This window comes from Patagioenas fasciata, chromosome 5, assembly GCF_037038585.1.
Source record: "Patagioenas fasciata isolate bPatFas1 chromosome 5, bPatFas1.hap1, whole genome shotgun sequence".
Taxonomy (NCBI): Eukaryota; Metazoa; Chordata; class Aves; order Columbiformes; family Columbidae; genus Patagioenas; species Patagioenas fasciata.
Genome location: NC_092524.1, coordinates 44,850,441 through 44,868,565, shown reverse-complemented (window position 1 = coordinate 44,868,565; position 18,125 = coordinate 44,850,441). Strand labels below are relative to the sequence as shown.

The following is an 18,125-nucleotide window of genomic DNA, read 5'->3' as shown; positions in this document are numbered from 1 at the left end:
AAAAGGACTTCTATTTCAAAGAGACGGTTGGTGAGCAGTAAAGCAGAAATGCAGGTCTTGATTCATTGATGTATTCACATTTCCAACAAATACCTATTTGATAAGGCCATTTCCTTACTCACAGTCAGACACAGTACAGAAAATTTCCCCTGTGAGTCACTGATTTATATTAGTATTAATTATTTTACCTGTAATAAACACGCAATGCCTGGATTTCTTCTTCTAATTTTTTGCACTGCTGAAGAGCAGCCTCTTTTTCTTGTTGCAAGGCTATCAAGTCTGCCTGCAAAACAACGAACAAATGATAAACAATTTATTCAGAGAACCCAGATTGCTTTGAAAACATAATGATCCTTTGTGCATTCATTTCAGTTACGCTTTATTATAATCACATATATAAAGTTATACTGTTTTGTAATACCACCTATTTAATTCTTACGAAAAAACTCCTCTCTTGTTCTAGCATTGCAATTTCTTCTAGCTTTTTTTCCCAGTAGAATGACGTTTTGAACGGCTTCCCTCGTGTATACAGTAAGCTTCTCGAATGGCTAAGGCCAGGCCTCTTCAGTTTAGCCAAGTGTTCCTCAGCAAACATATTTCATATTGATACAATATTCCTATAGTGCAAAACTGTTGAACAACATACAGAGAGTGAAACAAGGCACTCAGCTGTGACTCTTGGTCTGGGAGCCACTGGCTGGTGTTACTGGCAGGAAATCTGCTGGATAACCTGCACCCTGAGCCTGCTGAGATGGGCACTGCCAGTTCACTCTGGGATCAGGGCACATTCTCACCCAGGATCTGGTTTACAGTGCAGTAAAGGAATCCCTGAGAAATCGTTGTCATCTCCCCGCTGTGAACCCTCCCGGATATTCCCCCTCCCTTTGTTTATTCGCACCACATTGCAAAGGCCTGGTGACTCACAGCCATTCTGGAAATTGCAGCATGTGGCTTGTAAGGTCAGGAAGGTAGCCAGCCCCAACACCGCCTTAAGGTTAAAGAGGAGGTAGGAGAAATAAGTACTCATGTAAATTTAATATGGTTCCATAGCTTAATCACCACAATTTTAAAATGTCCAGTTTAATTAGCACTGCAGGACTCCCTTGAGGGCCCAGGTACCATATACATGATCTTAAAATCAATGGATGATTAATTGTTGCAACAACAAGTAAGACTGGGCTTGCACAGCAATTCTTTGACACATGAGCCTGAGCACTGGGCTGCTTTCCAATTGTTTTAATTCATGGTGTACATTATTAATTGTACAAATTGTAGAGCCCCAAACCAAGAGGCACATGTGTGAGAAATGCTGACTGCGGATTCTGCCAGCTCTTCAGGACAGTGTTGTGGAAAAGCTTCTTGGTAAATTAAAGACCTGTTACATGAGCTACGAACACATGAAGGGAAATGCACAGAGCTCAGCCTCTAGCTCTGCCAGACGCTGTATAATCGTGAACAACTCTGTCTGTGTGCCTCAAAATCTCTCTCCTAAAACAGGGCACCCACTTGCTTCTGTTTCCTGTTTGTCTGTTAAGACTGTAAGTCTTCAAGGCAGGTGTTTTACTGTTTACTGTCAACTCCCAGTCATCTATGGGCAATTTATTCTGCTGGTTGATTAATCATGTCCTGGATACATGGCTGACTCCTGGCAAATTTTGTTAAACACCGCATTGCACAAATGCAGCTACACAACCAGTCTCTGCACCGTGCTGCTCAGTGTGTCACGTTGCACCCAGGGTTTCACATTGCTGGGGTACAGGACCCACCACAGTAATTGCTCCTGGAACAGACATTCATAAAATTTTAACAGGAAGTTCCCTGGAGAATAAAAACAAATTTTCTTACTATATGGAGGGTTCCTTCAGCTTTAAAAGCAGAAAGCGTTAATGTTTAACCTCTGACTGACAGTGGTTTAGGGCTTCTGATACTGAAAACAATGTACTGGATGCTGGCAAGCCCTAACTCCTGTCAGCAAGAGGTTAAACCCTCTGCAGGTGAGCCTCTTGCCCAGCGCTGCTTGTTGCCTTACAAGCAGAACTCACAGAACACAAGGATGTTAGCCAAACCAAGCTATTTTCTGTAATTATACTGTTCTGTAGGTGAAACAACATTCTTAAAAATTGGAAAACACGCTTGAGTCAAAGTAGGTGGTTTGTTCTAGAGGCCAATAATTAACATCCTTGCCAATTTTCAGTGTACTGTGAAGTGTGATTGAAATGGTAGACTGGAAGGAAATGTTTGCAGCTGACACACCTACTCACGGAGAGATTAACAGCTAGTCTCTTTGGAGAACTATCATAAAAAATACACCTTATGTTCCACTTGCTTTTCAGGACAAAAGTCAGAAGGCACTGGAGTCTGAAGACTCTTATTTATGTCAGTTTTTCAGCAGAAAAACTGCACCGATTTGACTGGGTTTGCATTTCGGCAAGTAGTGTGGTTCACACCAGGCAGCTGCACAAGACCAACAAAAATTCAAGCAGAGGAGTTTTTGTGTACAGCATGCAGCCATGTGACAAAACAACCCATCATTCACAGGCCTGAAGAGTGGTAAACACAAATAAATGACTCAAATACCCTCCCAAAAGAGAGATGCCTTCCTTCACTAGAAGGAAAGCAAAACAGTGTACATCGCAAAATTAAATTGCTGACTAAAATGAGGGTGCCTGCACTACTATAAAACATTTGGAAGACTCCTATAATGTACATTAAAATCCATTCATAGTGCACGAGGCAAAAATCCTACATGAGCTCACCTCTAGTAATAGCAATAGTTACTTGGGAACTTTAAAAAAAATATTATTGCTTTGGAAAATGTCAAGCTGTGGAAATCAGAACTTTTCACAGAAATGTATCAGTTTAGACTAATTTTTTTTTTTTGTGAGGCTGGGTAAACAAGGAGCAACAAGAAGAAAAAAAAAAAATATCCAGGTTCTTCTGGTGGAGGTTTTCCCTGAAAAGGTGAATTTAGAGATGAGTTCGGTCACTACTTTGGTATAGGGGCCACCCTCAGTGAAGTTCCTGTTTAATCCTGAAAGGGTATTCTGATCAGTGGGATATGGCCTCTTTCTGACACTTTTGTTTTGCCCACAAGTTCCTATGCTTTCATACTTGGTTTAACGTGGGTAGGTCCTTCCCCCTTCCCTGTCTCCCACCCCACTTTCCTGCAAAAGATAATTCTTGTTTCTACACTTCTTTCATTTTACATTTTAGCAACCAGTTACTTGTTGAAAATTTAAACTTTACAATTAAATCTAAAGGCTAATTGCTACATATCAAACTTGAAATCACCAGATCTTGACAAAGAAAATCTCATTATTGATCCTTTTGCTGTTGCTTTTGTTTCAAAATATTTAAATGAACATGCTGTTTTTTTAATGTGAAGGCTGGAAAGATACAAGACTTCAGCAAAGGAAAACAGAGGGTTAAAGTTAGTTTTTATCTTATCCTAATTCCTCTAGGGCTATCATGTATACCCTCAAATCGAAATTGAAAATGTAAGAACATAGAGCATCCTACAGTGTCAGGATCTCTGTGGGTGAGAGATAGCTTGTATAATGATTTTCAACATCCAACAGAAGGAAAAACATACAATGAACTTGATTAATGAAGCTTCATAGCTTTATCTTTTTACTGCTTTTTTCTCATGCATTTGTAGAGAGCATATATATTTTCACCTGCATATGTTTATGAAGAGCATATAATTTTCCTTCCTTACATAGGTTAAACAAATAACCTTTTCTGTTACCTCTCAGTAAGCAGGTTCTCCATTCTCCTGATCAGTTCAAATCCATCTCATTAGTACTCTGCTAGCAGTACCTCCTAACTCCAGTGGAAACATCTTGCCTGATATATTCTTGAAACTTTTTTGCTCCACAGTCACCCACTGATATCTGTGTGTTCTCTTGCCATGGGTATTACCCAGCTAATAATGGAAATTCTTATTCATCCTGAAATGTTGACACCTTTCATTTGGTACCACTGAATTCCACCCCACTGCTTTTATTTTTCCAGTACTCGACACTATTCCAATCTTTCTGCAAGAAAGCTTGAACTTACTTTGTATTAATAACATTTCCACTTAGTTTTAATAAGATCTCTCAGCTCTGCATCATCAAGCAGTTTTGTTGGTATGCTGTTGCTCTTCATGCCAAAGGTTCTCATTAACGGCATTAAAGAAAACTGGTTTAGTACCAATTTGTGAGAAACTGGAGAGAAATTCCACTAGTGAAATCCTTGGACCTTAACGTTTCTTCTTTCAAAGCTCTCTGCTGTTGCCTTTCTGCTAACTAGTTCCTTATTGCCTTTGACTAATCCCTCATCTCCTTCATGGGTACATGACATTTTGCAGACAGACATGAGCTCAACATGCCCATCCTTCCAAACAGGAGATGCTAGGTGAACCAGGCTAACAGCAAGCAGTATTTCCCTGCTGCTTTTGCAAGAAAGCTTGTGCCTGCTTGTAAAACAACAATATACACATTTTCCACTGTAATTAATAATTTTCCATACAGCACCACATATAACCTTATGTGTCAGCTTACATTTAACAAGTTTCCTTGTCTAAATAATCAGTTATCATAATAAAACAGAATCCTTGCATGATCTTACTTGGGTGAAAGTTGGACTTCAATCCACTGTTGATGGATTCACATTTTAAAAACATTTTCCCTTCAAATTTACTCTGAAGCCTCACAATAAAGACTAACTGGTCTAAAATTGTTAGAATTGCACTTTTTGCCCTTCTATAAACAGCTGCTGCCTCTACTAAGTTCCTGCCATATGACACTGTACACAGCCTCATAGGTTTTATTGAAGAACTTTCCTATCATTTCTGCAATTTCACATACCAGCTCTCTTAGAACTGAGGATAAGAACCATCCATTATCTCAGTCTGAGCACAATAACCTATTGAACAGCTATGAAGTGCTCATTTACATACACTCACTCTTCCTAACCCCATCCTTACAGTTGACATCAGCATTGACCAATGGCGAAGAGAAAAAAAAATCACACAATTTCTGACCTAATCTGGATTATCCTTGATCTCCATGCTGTTCTCAGAAATGTGGCACATTTCCTCTTTCCTTGTTCTCATTTCAGTCGTTACACTACTGTTTGTTTTCATTTCCTTTCCAAGGGATGATTTAGCTTAATCTCTGGCAATTTTCATTTGTCTCTATATCTCCTGTTTTTTAAGACACTTTCTTGCTTAATAAGTACTCTTCTTTCCGAAAAGTTATTCTTATTTTATTCTTATTGAGACTATAATCAATCCAATTAGAACTGACACCATTCCCACGCAAAGTATTTTCCCCTGGCTTGACTGAGATACCTGTTAATGCACAGGTATTCCTTAACTTGGCAATAGCTGCTACCAACAGCTTGCTTTCTGCTGATCCAGGATCTCCCTGTGGATTAGAAGCAGGCTGGATAAGAAGTCTGAAAAGACTAAAAGGTCATTTCTGCAATTTATGGACTCAGTCATTTACACTCAGTAGAGCTGTATAATAGGGAAAGATGGCAGCAAAACATCATTCTGCTCCTTTTGTCTGATGTTATCTGGAGTCTGAAATGGAATCTGGCCACAAATGGTCAACTCAGAATTGCCTCCATTTCTGGTGGGGCAGAAGTATGTTTCTGCTGATATTAGCAGCCTAGTTGGACAGTAAGAAGTCAGGTGTCTTCTCCGGGCAGCAGGACAGTGGCAGGGGAACAAAAGCTTCTTTCTTTCTGAATTAGAACAAAGAAGCAAGAAAAAAAAAATCTTGAAAAGCATTTTAAAACCTTTGAAGAAATCTTTTTATTTCACATTATTTTTAATGCCTTTACGTTTTACACATCATGTCAATAAGAGAAGTACATACTGCATGATAGAGTAGGTCATGTTGTGACACATAATGACATCCAACTTCTAACGATTATGTTATTTTTACATTAGCAGCTGCTATTTAGTGCAGATTACAACAGCTCATCTTATTTTCTGTATCGAAGTGTCAACATATCAAACTGTTCCACCAACAACAGAAGCAGGTGATGCTTTGATCTAGAAAATAATATAAGCACTTGTCTTATTAATTAGGGGATCAGAGGTTTTCAGGGTCAAGAGAAAGGCTCCAGCTAACATGAGGGGACTGAAAATGCCTAGCACTCTAATAACACACTAAGTGATCACCTTGTTTTTTAAATCGCAGTGCTAACGTGTCAAACTGTTTCATTATAATACAAACAGGGGACATGGTGACCTAGAAAATTGGATAAAATGTTTCAACTTGCATTTAAGTATCAGCTGCCTTTGATGATTTCAAAAATGAAAAGTGAAAATTAGAACTGTACTACAGTAGATGTTATAAATTATTGGCACATCATGAAATACATAATTAACAAAAATAAAGCCAGATTTAAAAGGTAAAATTAAAACTTTATATTGAATTTTTGAAGTTTGAAATGTAGTTTCAAATGTTCATCAAATAACACTTCTGGAAGATAAACGATAGTTGGAAAAACTGGGAATATTAACTGAAACCATTAGAAAGAAATGAAAAGGTATTATTCAACACATCATTTTCTAATGGAAATAGTTTTTACTAAACCTATTTTAACTTTGAGTAAATTGAGCAACTGTATTACTGATCCCCAATGGATCAGTGCTGCTGTGGAGGGTCAGTACAGCTGGAAAACTGCCCTGAAGAACCAGCTATGGGTTTGTGTGTGCGAATTTCAGGGCAACAGTGGCGGTGGTGTGAACTCTCAGAGCCTTTAAGCTACATCTTCCCCCAGCACACCACCACAACCACACCCAGCTTGACATTCCCTCTGGGCACAAAGGAATGGGATCTCAAGAACAAACATGACCTTTATGAGTTTGCATCAGGATCAAACAATTAACCATAATAAGATTTTACTCTACAATCTAATACTATTGTTGGTCAGAATAAATATGAGTTAATGAAACTTTTTTTTTTTTTTTAATAAAAAGCATTGTTTCACTAGAACAATAATGCCCTGTCAAGATCCACTGGTTTAGACAGAAACATTTCTGAGGAATAACAGGCAAAGTTTCTGTCAGAGGAGAGAACTCCTCCCCAGCCATATGATTAGGTTACTCGTTTTGGATGCAGAAACCTAATGTTGAGTCCCACTCTCAGAGTGTTAACTCACTGTGGACACGGCTGACTTCCACCAGTGAGAATACTTCCCTACTCTAAATTAATGTGAATTACTCACGTTTCTGGTGACTTCCATTCGTTTATGTCTTCTCTCTATGACCGGCACAAATATTTTTTTATTAAATTGCTATGTATGTGAAAAGCAGATCCAGATAGAAGATGCATCATGGGAAAGGACACAAACTCCACAGCCCAGCCATCAAAATGTTTGAGGGTGCCCAACTTGGATCAGGGAGTTCAAATCAGAGTTTTCATGCATGGGATGCGTGTGAATCAACACTGTCTTTTTAGCATGTATAGACACATCTTTTTCAGTTCCTTTACAAAGAATGTTTTCTCTTATGGGTATTAAAAATGGTAACCCCCTAATCTCCCTTTCATTCCAAAACAGAATTGTCACTTTCAAGAAGTGTTGTGCTGCAAGTCTACCGAATGCCACCTTCCCCAAGTGAGTCTCTATGCTATCCCTAATTTACTATTTTTAGGGAGCTTTTCAGAAGACTTATAGAAGGTGTCACTATCTGAGGTCCAGACTCTCGTCTTCATCACAATAACAAATTCCCCAGTAATAATACACGATCACATCATATGAATGCTGCTTGTATGGTCATTCATTTCTGAGAGGTCCTGTTGTGACTGGGATGACAGCAACAGGCCACAACAAATATTATGCAGATTGTGCAATCAGGAAAAAAAAAAAAATCACCAAAAAGTTTTTTCCTGCTCTGTTGAAGAAAATTAAAGGATCCAATAGCATTTCTGCCCACACTAGGTAAATATTGGGTTCATTTTATTACAATAAGAGGAAACTTAATACCTACTAATCTTCTTAAAGAAATCTCAGTTGAACCATTATGCCTGAGAGGTAAATGTCTCATTCTTGTACTGCATGGTCACATCACACTGGGAAGCACACTGTACCAGCAGTATTTGACATGTAGTTTGCCTTTTACCAAGTGTTGTGCCCAGATGAGTACATATTACAGGCAGATTTAGTCCATTAACACATTATGCAAGAAACAGTCTATATGAAGTGCTCATGATATTTTTCAATGAGAATTAAGAATTTGCTCATCTAACCTTAGATACGATGTTGATACAAAGTTTCTTCATTATCTGCAGTATTATTTTGTAATATCCTATACTTCTTTTGACCAATAGAAGGTATATTGAAATTGCAGGAAAATTTAGATACTCAAAAGATAATGCAAGGCATGTGGTGAGTGTGTGAGACTAATATATGGAACCATTTTATTGTAAAGAATGATTCATAGGACTGAGGAAGATTAATTTGAAATTCTGTCCCTGTAAGGTTGACTCGAAACTGTAATTGACTTCCACAGGTCAAGATTTCATTGACGGTTTCCACTTGTTTGAGTACATGGCTAAAAAACCCAGAGATACCACTATACATACTTACTATGTGCATGAAGATAACTAACTAAGGATACTGCAAAGTTTATTTCAGGTAAGATATAACCTTAGCGACAATAAAAAGACTCCTGAAAACTTTCAAGGATGATGGCATTCATAGCTGGATTGGGCTTTATACATAAATAATGCCATATGCAGAGATGCTGACCTTTTAATAGGAAGGATTTATTATGAACACAAGCTGGAGGAGCTTTAAAATAGCAAGTAGTTCATATACAGAGAGGCAGATATTTGTCTCACTGTTAACTATGATGCACACTTCGAAAAGAAAATCAAAAGAAAACAAGAAGGCTTTGTTTTAATAGAGAAGCAAAAAGCCATTCACAACAGTTATTTTTGCATAGTAGCTATGTCTTTAGAATCTATATGAAAATAACAAAAGTAAGTTAATTCCTTTACATCTCAGATTAAAGACTGCTTACAGCTGTGGGTATGTGGAAAGGGCACATTTCTCCATGTTCTGTAATTCAGGTTTGGTCTTGGTGACATCACACATTTTGTTTCAAATAAATAATGGAAAGACATCAGCAATACAGAAAAACTCATCTTACTTGATGTGAAAATAAAGCATGCATGGTTTTTTGGGCATGGTGTTCACTGTTTATCTGAGGAAGCCTTCTTATGTCCCCCTGCATAGGTAACTGGACTAGAAAACAGACTCATCCCTACAAAGGCTGACCAGGTTATCAAATATTTACTTTAAAGCAAAAATGAAAAAACCTCTCTGATCCACTTTAATAACAGGCATGTTTCCCTCAGCTTTGAGAGACCTGACTTGCTTTACACGCAACATGAAGACTATTACACTTTATAACAAACTTTCCTGGCAACCTCCTTAGTGGAAATCAAGAAGGAAATGACTGTGTAGGCTGGAGTGAGCTGAAGAAGCCTTCCAGGTGGAGTCTGAGACCTATTGGCAGATCATTCTGGGAAAGCTTCAAACTTCAGCACCCAGGATAAACCTGTTGTCCATGCAAATGACTTTGGCCACCTATATTAGCAAGTCAGTATCTGCCACAAAGAGCAAGTCGTCAGCACAGGATCCAAAAGGTAGTGTTGTAATGTTGTCTCGGAAGCTTTGTGGTAACAAAGACCCTATTCAATAAAAACAACGTTCCACTCAGCCCCAGAAGTGTCCTATCCAGTTTGGGGCGGAACTGAACTGGCAGAAGAACAGAAAAAAGTTCATGTTGCAGCCAGGCATGTTTTATCTGCACTGCAGCCAGAAACTGTGTGTGCTTTCAGGGCTCCCTGTCTGGTTCATTTTCAGGCTCCACTAACAGACCCCAAACTGACCACAGCAGTGACCTCTCTGGGTCTAAAAAGAACTGACCAGAAATGATGCTCCAGCCTTGAGACTGACTGGTATCACCTGCCTTGTGTTACCATGTCAAAACCTCTCTTCCTTCACCCCTAAAAGGAAGGGCAGCTAACACCAGATTGCTGGAGGGGAACAGGCCCTGGCACACAGTATTGTTACAAATGCATTCTCACCAAGAGCGGGTTAAAACCGTGCCAGGGAGCTTTCTAACAAAAAGCACAGATGATTGCATGGCACTGTTCAAGCCCACACCCTGATCCTATTTTAGTTACGAGTAGGTACAGATAATTGGTTTTGCCAACTAATAAGGGCTTAATGAACTTGACCAAGATTGATAAACCTGACTTATATACATGACTGTGACTGACAATTTGTTTCTTGCACTTGTAGTAGGTGGGTGAGGCACTCTTGAGTGTTCAAGAGGTGTCATCCACAGCTCCACTCCAAGGATGCAGGAGTAATTCTTGCTTGGGTAATTCTTTCTAGCCTTACTTCACTACCAGCCTCTATTGCAGATTCCTCCTTATGGTAAAGTCCTTGGTTTTGAGCTTTGACCAGCCATTGACCATGCCCTTCCATTGCCATTTGGACTTGGTTATCCTTTGGCTTCTCTGCTATGAGAATTTGACTTATTTCAGTTCCTTGTCCATGATTTCGGCCCAACTGAGACACTCTGCAACATTTCACAAGTCTCTTTTCTGTAAGAAAATCTGTACATTGAAATCATTCATGCTCCATAAAAAGGGCAGAAAAAAGAATGCAAGGCAGTAACTTGAGCAATAAAGGAGTTAACAATTTACGCTCCAAAGCCTGTAACTGATGTCAAGTGATAATATAGTCCAAATTATAACCTTTCATGCAAAGAGACAGAATGACTGTTGCCTCTTGACAGACAGTATTTCTGCAGAAAGCAGCAGTGTCTAATCCCACTACCAGAATTAAACTACAAATCCTTCATGAAAGCCACCAGTGTGTACAGAATTATAAAAATTAATTGTCCCAATGACTTCAGTGGGACTGCTTTGGTCCATAACTCTTGCACGACTTGGAAGGAATGGCAGGGAAAAGCTTGAGTTAATATTTAGTACTTTGCCTCGTGGTCTTCACTTTATGGAAAATGAATTACTAGCAGGTATGCACACTCAAATTTATCTTATATTTTCATACAGGCAGAAACTCAGAAGCAAAGAGCTGAGCTCAACAGCAACTGTTACACTTAAGAATAAATAATTATTGAATAAAAGTATCTGTTAGCAGGAAAATTAGGAATAAGAGAATCCATGAACATATATCCCACACTGACATGTCCATACCTTAACTCAAACCAACTTTGAATCTTGCAAGGCTGTTAGTACTCTTCCTTTGATTGTCCCTCATCAATGTAGCGAGACAATCTGGGCTCTCTGCAGCTGGGTTAATGCTGTGCCTGGCACTTTTGGGAAAAAGACAGAGCTGCATGCCTGCTCCTGAGGCTGCTGCAGGCTTCACTACTTTGAGCCACTTGCACAGCTGGGGTGACTGAATTTCTGAGACACTGTGAACAAACTACCATCACGTCTCCTGTGATGAGCGGATCCTCAATAGATAACTTAAACCAGTTTAATTCTCAGTCTGTGCAATTCTAGATGTGTAAAAGGCATAAGTCATACTGAGTCTGAATAGCTGGTGCTAATTTTGACCAGAACAACCCCCTGAATCTTGCTTCTCCACATCTTACTGCAACATTTTCCATCCAAGTAGAACTCAGACTATGAATTTTAAATTTTAAAGTAAGAAAGCAAATGGAGGTGTCTGTGAGAACACACATTTAAGTCTTCATAGGAAGCATCTGTCTGGTGGAAAATGTACAGGAGAGAATTCAACAGGCAGCACCTTTGAATCAGCAGAGGACAGATGCCTCCATGGATTGTTGTGGATGCTATACTGTTGGATGAGATCTGTTGATATAGGTGAGTTACCTTCACTCAGGACTCAAAAGCATGTTCTCATACTAAAGATTTCTGGTCCTTTTTGCTAAAAATCCATTTATTAAATTTTATATGACGTAATAATATTTCCCCCTACAGTATATCTATTCCGTTAGATTCTATTAGATATTTGCCTTGGGCGAAAGCATTTTTTTCACATTCTACCTGAGTTTTGGTTCTCGTTGCAGAACATGTCTAAGTTTCTGTTGCAACTCACCCCAACTCAACTACATTTCATCTGGAACAAAAAAGGGTAGTTGCTGCATATCTGATAATTCTTGTAATCTTCAGAGGAAGAAAGAGGAAGAGAAGGGAACAGGAAGAGTGGTACATTACTCACAGCTATTTTCTTTAAAATCATAACTTGCAATATGAAACAAAAGAACCCACTGAAAAGATAAACACTTTTGTCAATATCAAATGCTCCAGTAGTCTTCCACAGTATAATCTAATGCAGAAGGTGTATTTCTTTTTTCTTGTTTGTGCAAGATAAACCATTTTAATCACTACAGATTCTTGTGTACAAAAATCATGTCCTTATAAACCCAGACAGTAAATACTCCTCTATGCTACTATCCTACAGTTAGAATTTTAGCCAATGTTTTTGGTTTTATTTGTTCAAAGCATATCTTATAGTTTTTCACTGCAGCTATTATATATTTCTTCACTTGAATGCCTGTTGAACCAAACTTGTCTTGCCAGGCTATTTTTAATTATGCAACCTGTATTCTGTCAATGGCAAACACTTGGGTAGAATTTCTTATATACTTTTCAACATACCCAGCAGACAATTAAGAACTCAGTGTACCGAAATATTTGCCCAATGAAATGTTAGTGAGACAAGTGTAATCAAGTCATCTTGACTAACTTTTAGCAAAGAATCACAATTTTTTCATCAACAGTTTACCACTTCAAAATACCACTTTAAATGCTATCTCTTGGAATTTTTTATTGACTCAGTCATTCACACAATTTGCAATACATGCCTGACTTGGGTAATACTTCAGGCAATAGTTCCATTAATACTTGAACACTCTTTTTTCATGGATAGCATAACAAATGCCAAATCTGTCTCCAGTTTTTAAGAAAATTTGGTTTTGCAGGGAAAATCCTGACCCATTGAAGCCAACAGTTCACTATTGACTTCAATGGGATTAACATTTCCCAGTACTTGTATACATGCATTCTATTTAATGATGAGTATCCCAATTATTTATGTGCTGTACATAAGGATAACACACAAAATAAGTCTAATTAAGAGAAATGTCTTTGACTTTGTGTTTGCTGACTGATACTATAAATGCAGATATATAGACATGAATTGTGCAAAAACCTTTTCCAATTCTGTAATAATAAAATGGGGAGATATTTTGTGCAGTGCAAGGTGCCAACTGGCATTTACTGTTAAACTGACCAAAGTACGCAAATTTCATCAGAGGAACGAAAAGCACCGTCTGTGCAACAAATTTTGCGAAGGATCTGAACAGCAGTAAAAAATTCTTCAAGTAATCACCACTTTCAGAAAGATAACACCTTTGTGGGGAAGGGGTGCATGGCTATTAAACTCATACACAAACAGGGAAACCCATTACTTTCTTTTGGAGGCTGCCGGATTGGCAGCCCCATTGCGTCGGTGTACTGCTGCCGATTGTAGCTGTTCTCTGAAACTCCACAAAATGCTTTTGATCCATTTTATCTTGCAACTTAGCAAAGAAATGTTGCAATAAGAAACACCAACAAAGATCTGAAAAACTTAAGCTCTGGATTACCATATTGTGTTCTCCTGCCATTCAGTGTGTCAGACAAAGGCAGCGGTGTTCAAAGTAGGAAAAGAAAAAAGAAACTGGTCACAGAAAGTGCAGAGCACAAAGTAAATAATATTCCTCCACATCCCTACTCTTTCATAGATGTGTTGTTAAAAGAGTTGCAGCAATTAGGCTTTTGTTAATTACCAGCTGTTGAAACAGATGTGTTGACTGTCCTTATTAGTCAACAGCTGGGACAGGAGAACAATTGATGCTCTCTAAAACCAACAGCCAGCTGCTTTGCAGTAATTATCTCCTATCGATAATACAGGTGACAAAGGCAGCAAAAAGGTTATGAGCTTCAATAACCAAGGTACTGTTATTGAATATCACTGAATTTATGGTTAATTTTAGAAAATGAGTAGAACAGTAAGTTGATATGTCCGCTTCCTTCTGCATTGTCCGAAGGTCGAGCAATATGCAAATAATAAGCAAAACATAAGTCCCCAAAAAAACTTTTTTTTTTTTTTTAAAACTCTTTCAGTATATTTCAAATGCCTTGCTGATCTTTAAGGAATGCTTTCTCTTTCAGATGACTATGACTAGATGGTATTTAGCATTAACACAGTTTCCCCTTATGCCTTTCCTTGCCTACATTTTTACCACAAATGACTTTTTGGAATATGCAGATGGTTATTCCTACCTGTTGGGCAATTTTATTATACAATATGTAATAAAACATGATAAATAAATAATTGAAGAGGGGAGTCTTCCATCTAGAGATTTAGGTCCTAGTCTCCGGCATGCCATGAATTCTTAAGGAATTTCACTTCACTTCTTGGAATTCAGTTTCCCTAGCACTAAAATGGGAGAACTATGTTCATCTTGATTGATCACTTTGTGATTGATGACTGCAGCATACTATTGAAATGCAAAGTAATGCTTGCACAATACATTACTGTAACAAGAAAAAAAAATGCATGCTTTTCTAGTATTGATATATGTCAAAGGCTATAAAATGAACAGCTCTTTTACAAGCATGGGGCCAGACTTCCATGCATGGGAGCTCCACTGCTAATCTAAATGGCATATAACAACATAGGTAGTTGGATGGTTTGTATTTAATTTTGCTCCTGCTTTGATTTATATTTTCTCATATCCATACCCTATTTAAGTGCACTGAAAGAAAAGCAAAGCAGAGATTTTAGACTATTTCTATTAGCTGCTCAGTTCATCTCAAGCCAACAAAAGACGTACCTACAAGAATCTACAACCATGTCTATTCACTAATTAGTCTGCACTTAAAGACACTGCCTTTCTGAAAACAAGGATTAAGGCTGGTTGAATACTCTCCCTTTCATAGACCTCCCTTATGTCTCTGTTGGGTCATCATAAGCAGCTTGTTCTCTGAGCTTTAAGTAGGGGAGCTTGACAATCAGTTCTGGGCCCATCAGTACGCACGGGGACGATTAACAGGAGCTACCAACATCTTAAGGGACATATAAAGAAATCAACTAGCCAAAAATTTTCAACAACAGGGGTGGGTAAAAATGTATCGTACTCCCATGTCAGCTAAGTTTTAAGAAAGATATGCTGCAGAATAATTTTTTGGTTTTATTTTGAGATAAAGCAAAACAATGTACTTCTCTGTTCCTACTACAGATTCAAAAGAAAAAAACCCATGTCATTATAGCAAGAAAATTGACATGGGTCCTTGTACACACATCCTCACGTCTATTAACAGGGATCCACAGCACACTGTAAAAGAAACAGAGGACTTGAGCCTAGTTGTCAATTTTCTACTTTTGGAAGAACGCTAAAAAGGATCAGAAAAGGGAAGAAGAAGGAATGGTTTCAGGCAACGGCTTTTCATTCTTTCCTTATTTCTCCAGCTGCTTCTCTCTACTCTTGCAGTGTTTTCAGGCCGTTACACTGGGTTTTCCCCTGGAAGACAAAACTTGGCTCTTTGCCTTCTGCTTGTCATCCATGAATGAGCTGGCAGGGGGTGGGGAGGGGGGGTGCTTGGGGAGAGGGGGAATGTGGTTTAGTTTTGGTCTCACTCTGCTTTGGTGGGAAGTTAAAATTTAGACTGTGCCAACAAGGAACTAATTTGGGCAATGGACAGTACGGGGCTCCTCTGACTTAGGAAGAGATTTGAAGAAAGGTTTGTATCCAAAGATACTAACTAAATTCAGGATAGATATCAGGAAATTCTTCAGAGCTGGTGTTCTGCGTGGGTTTCCATGGCAGAAACTACCACAAAGCAAGCAGGAACTTGAAGCCTTGAAGAAGAAAATGACAGTGAACATTGTTTCACCTCGGCCAAGACATATTTCAAGAGAATTTCAACCTGTATGAATGCTGCTGCCTAAAGCCTGCAGTTGGGAGGACCAGTTTGAGCCCGTGAATTGGACACAATGGGCACTGGACCTCTGTAGAACTGATCCCCAGCCCCTGCTCTAAGAGCCGAGAAGCAGCCCAGGGTGTGTGCTGCCTGGCCACTGGCACGCTGTCAGAGCTGCGAGCACCTGGACTTTGGTCTTGTTGTCTTGCAACAGTCACAGTCTGGTGACATGCAGCTTCATCGGACTCACCGATTTCAGCAACACTTCCCAGCTGAAAAACAGACCTAAGATCTGAATTAACATGAGAATCAGATGCATTCTGCCCGCTGAGCACCAGGGCCACAGCAAATCTGTCCCAATGAATTTAATTCAATGTATTTCAATGTCTTGGTATCCACCTTGCTAATAAAACCTACCGTACATAACCTGGTATCAATACACAGTGCACTTCCCTTTGTATTTTGTTTTCAAATAAAACATCTAGAGACAGCACAGGCCACTTCCCTGAGAATATAAGGTTGAAACAAAACTTTCCTGATATCTCATAAAATCTTTGTAAATGTGACAATCAAGAGCTCAAGAAAATTCACCTGGCAACAGCTGCACTGAAACAAAGTTACTGCAGCAACAAGTAACGTCACAGTGTTAATAATTGACATGGAAAGAATGAAAAGGTGAGCATGGGATAAAGAGGACAAAGGAAAGATTTCAGTATAAGCTTCTACTGGTAAGTAATCAATCAAAATTAAGATTGAAAGAGTCAGTATGAACGTTATATCGAAAGCTGAAGTTAGTTCGATATCTTGGACTGCTGAATGGGGCTTGTAAACCTCCATTTTCTGCATCTTGATTTGCAAAATTCGACAAACAAATCCCCTGCTGATTTGAATCTATGTTCATTCAATTTCCCCAAGAAACTAAAGTGAATGCAGGAACAGTGGCTTCTCGTGTTTGCTGTATGCAGGAAAAGCGACATGTGGTTCCTGGTTCTGCAGGTCAAGACAGGAATTAGCAATGCACTGGTAATGAATGAGTCTCTTGATTTACATAATCTAATAAAAGACCACTCCCCTTGAAGGGAGGAACTACATCCTAGAGACACTGTTTAGAAGTTGTTGTTTCGGATGACTAAATTATCAACAGCCTCAGGTGAAATGGACTGCTATCTTAATATCCACCACTACTACTGCTAGAGGTCAAAGCAGCAGGAAAAGCTTTTGAGAATGCAAGTTAAATATTAAGAAACCAAGATTTGTTTCCTCAAATCATGTTTTTTCTGTATTCTGTAATATGACTAACTTTTGATTTTTATATTAAAAGCTATAAATTATCACTGTTTCATTCACACCAATATTGCTTTGCCCTTTGCCAAGAATCTTGGCAGCTTGTAAAATTCAACAGTTTTCTACAAAAGATGCTACCTAAATATAATTCGAGTAACAGAGTTAATAAAACAAACAACTCATACACTAAAATAAAATATTCCAAAAGAATGTACTCACTAAATTAAGGAGTTTGCAAATTCAGCCCCCAAAGATATTGCTTTTCAGTGAAGTTGGTAGGCAGTCTTGGATCACGATTTATGAAGATACACTGAAGTCCCACCATTGCTCAAAGATGGAAATCCAGCTACACTGCACCTCTTTAGGGGAAAGTACTAATTCACCCCAGCTCTTAGGGATATATTAAGAGCAGCAGAATGGAGATGGCATCAATAGGTCATGTTTTTTTCAAAATGTCAAGTAAAAACCTAGCAAAGAGTTAGCGATAACTTATGACATATAAATAAAGATGGACTGTAACTGTCAAAATTACATCACAGGAATATTTACAGCTCACTGGACTTAATTACACAGGGCCTGACATTGCTCCCACTGAAGTCAATAAAAGTTGTCACAGTAAATTCAGTAGGGACGAGGGGTTTCTTTCTCGTCTAGTCACTAACAAGTTGTCAGTGTTGGCAAGAATTAATGAACTTATTTCCTACAAAGATTAATTAATTTTTCAGGCTTCAAGGAAATGATACTTCTACAGTAAAAAAGCATTATTTAATACTCAGACTGTCTGCTGAGGCTTCACAGTGTGATGCAAATTAGAAATACAACATATTATAAAACTTCTTGTAAACAATTTCTTTTCAATTT

The 18,125-nt window shown here is 38.5% G+C and overlaps 1 protein-coding gene across 5 annotated transcripts in view; it reads right to left on the bottom strand.

The window, feature by feature from the left end:
- MIPOL1 (mirror-image polydactyly 1) overlaps positions 1–18,125 on the bottom strand; it is a 195,728-nt gene that overhangs the window by 57,748 nt on the left and 119,855 nt on the right. For all 5 annotated transcript variants that reach the window (XR_011739387.1, XM_071809409.1, XM_065840036.2 and 2 more), the window contains one exon: positions 189–283. Coding sequence is in view for 4 of the 5 variants with exons in the window: in XM_071809409.1 (XP_071665510.1) it covers positions 189–283 (95 nt within the window). In the remaining variant the exon portion in view is untranslated. The remainder of the gene's footprint in view (positions 1–188; positions 284–18,125) is intronic.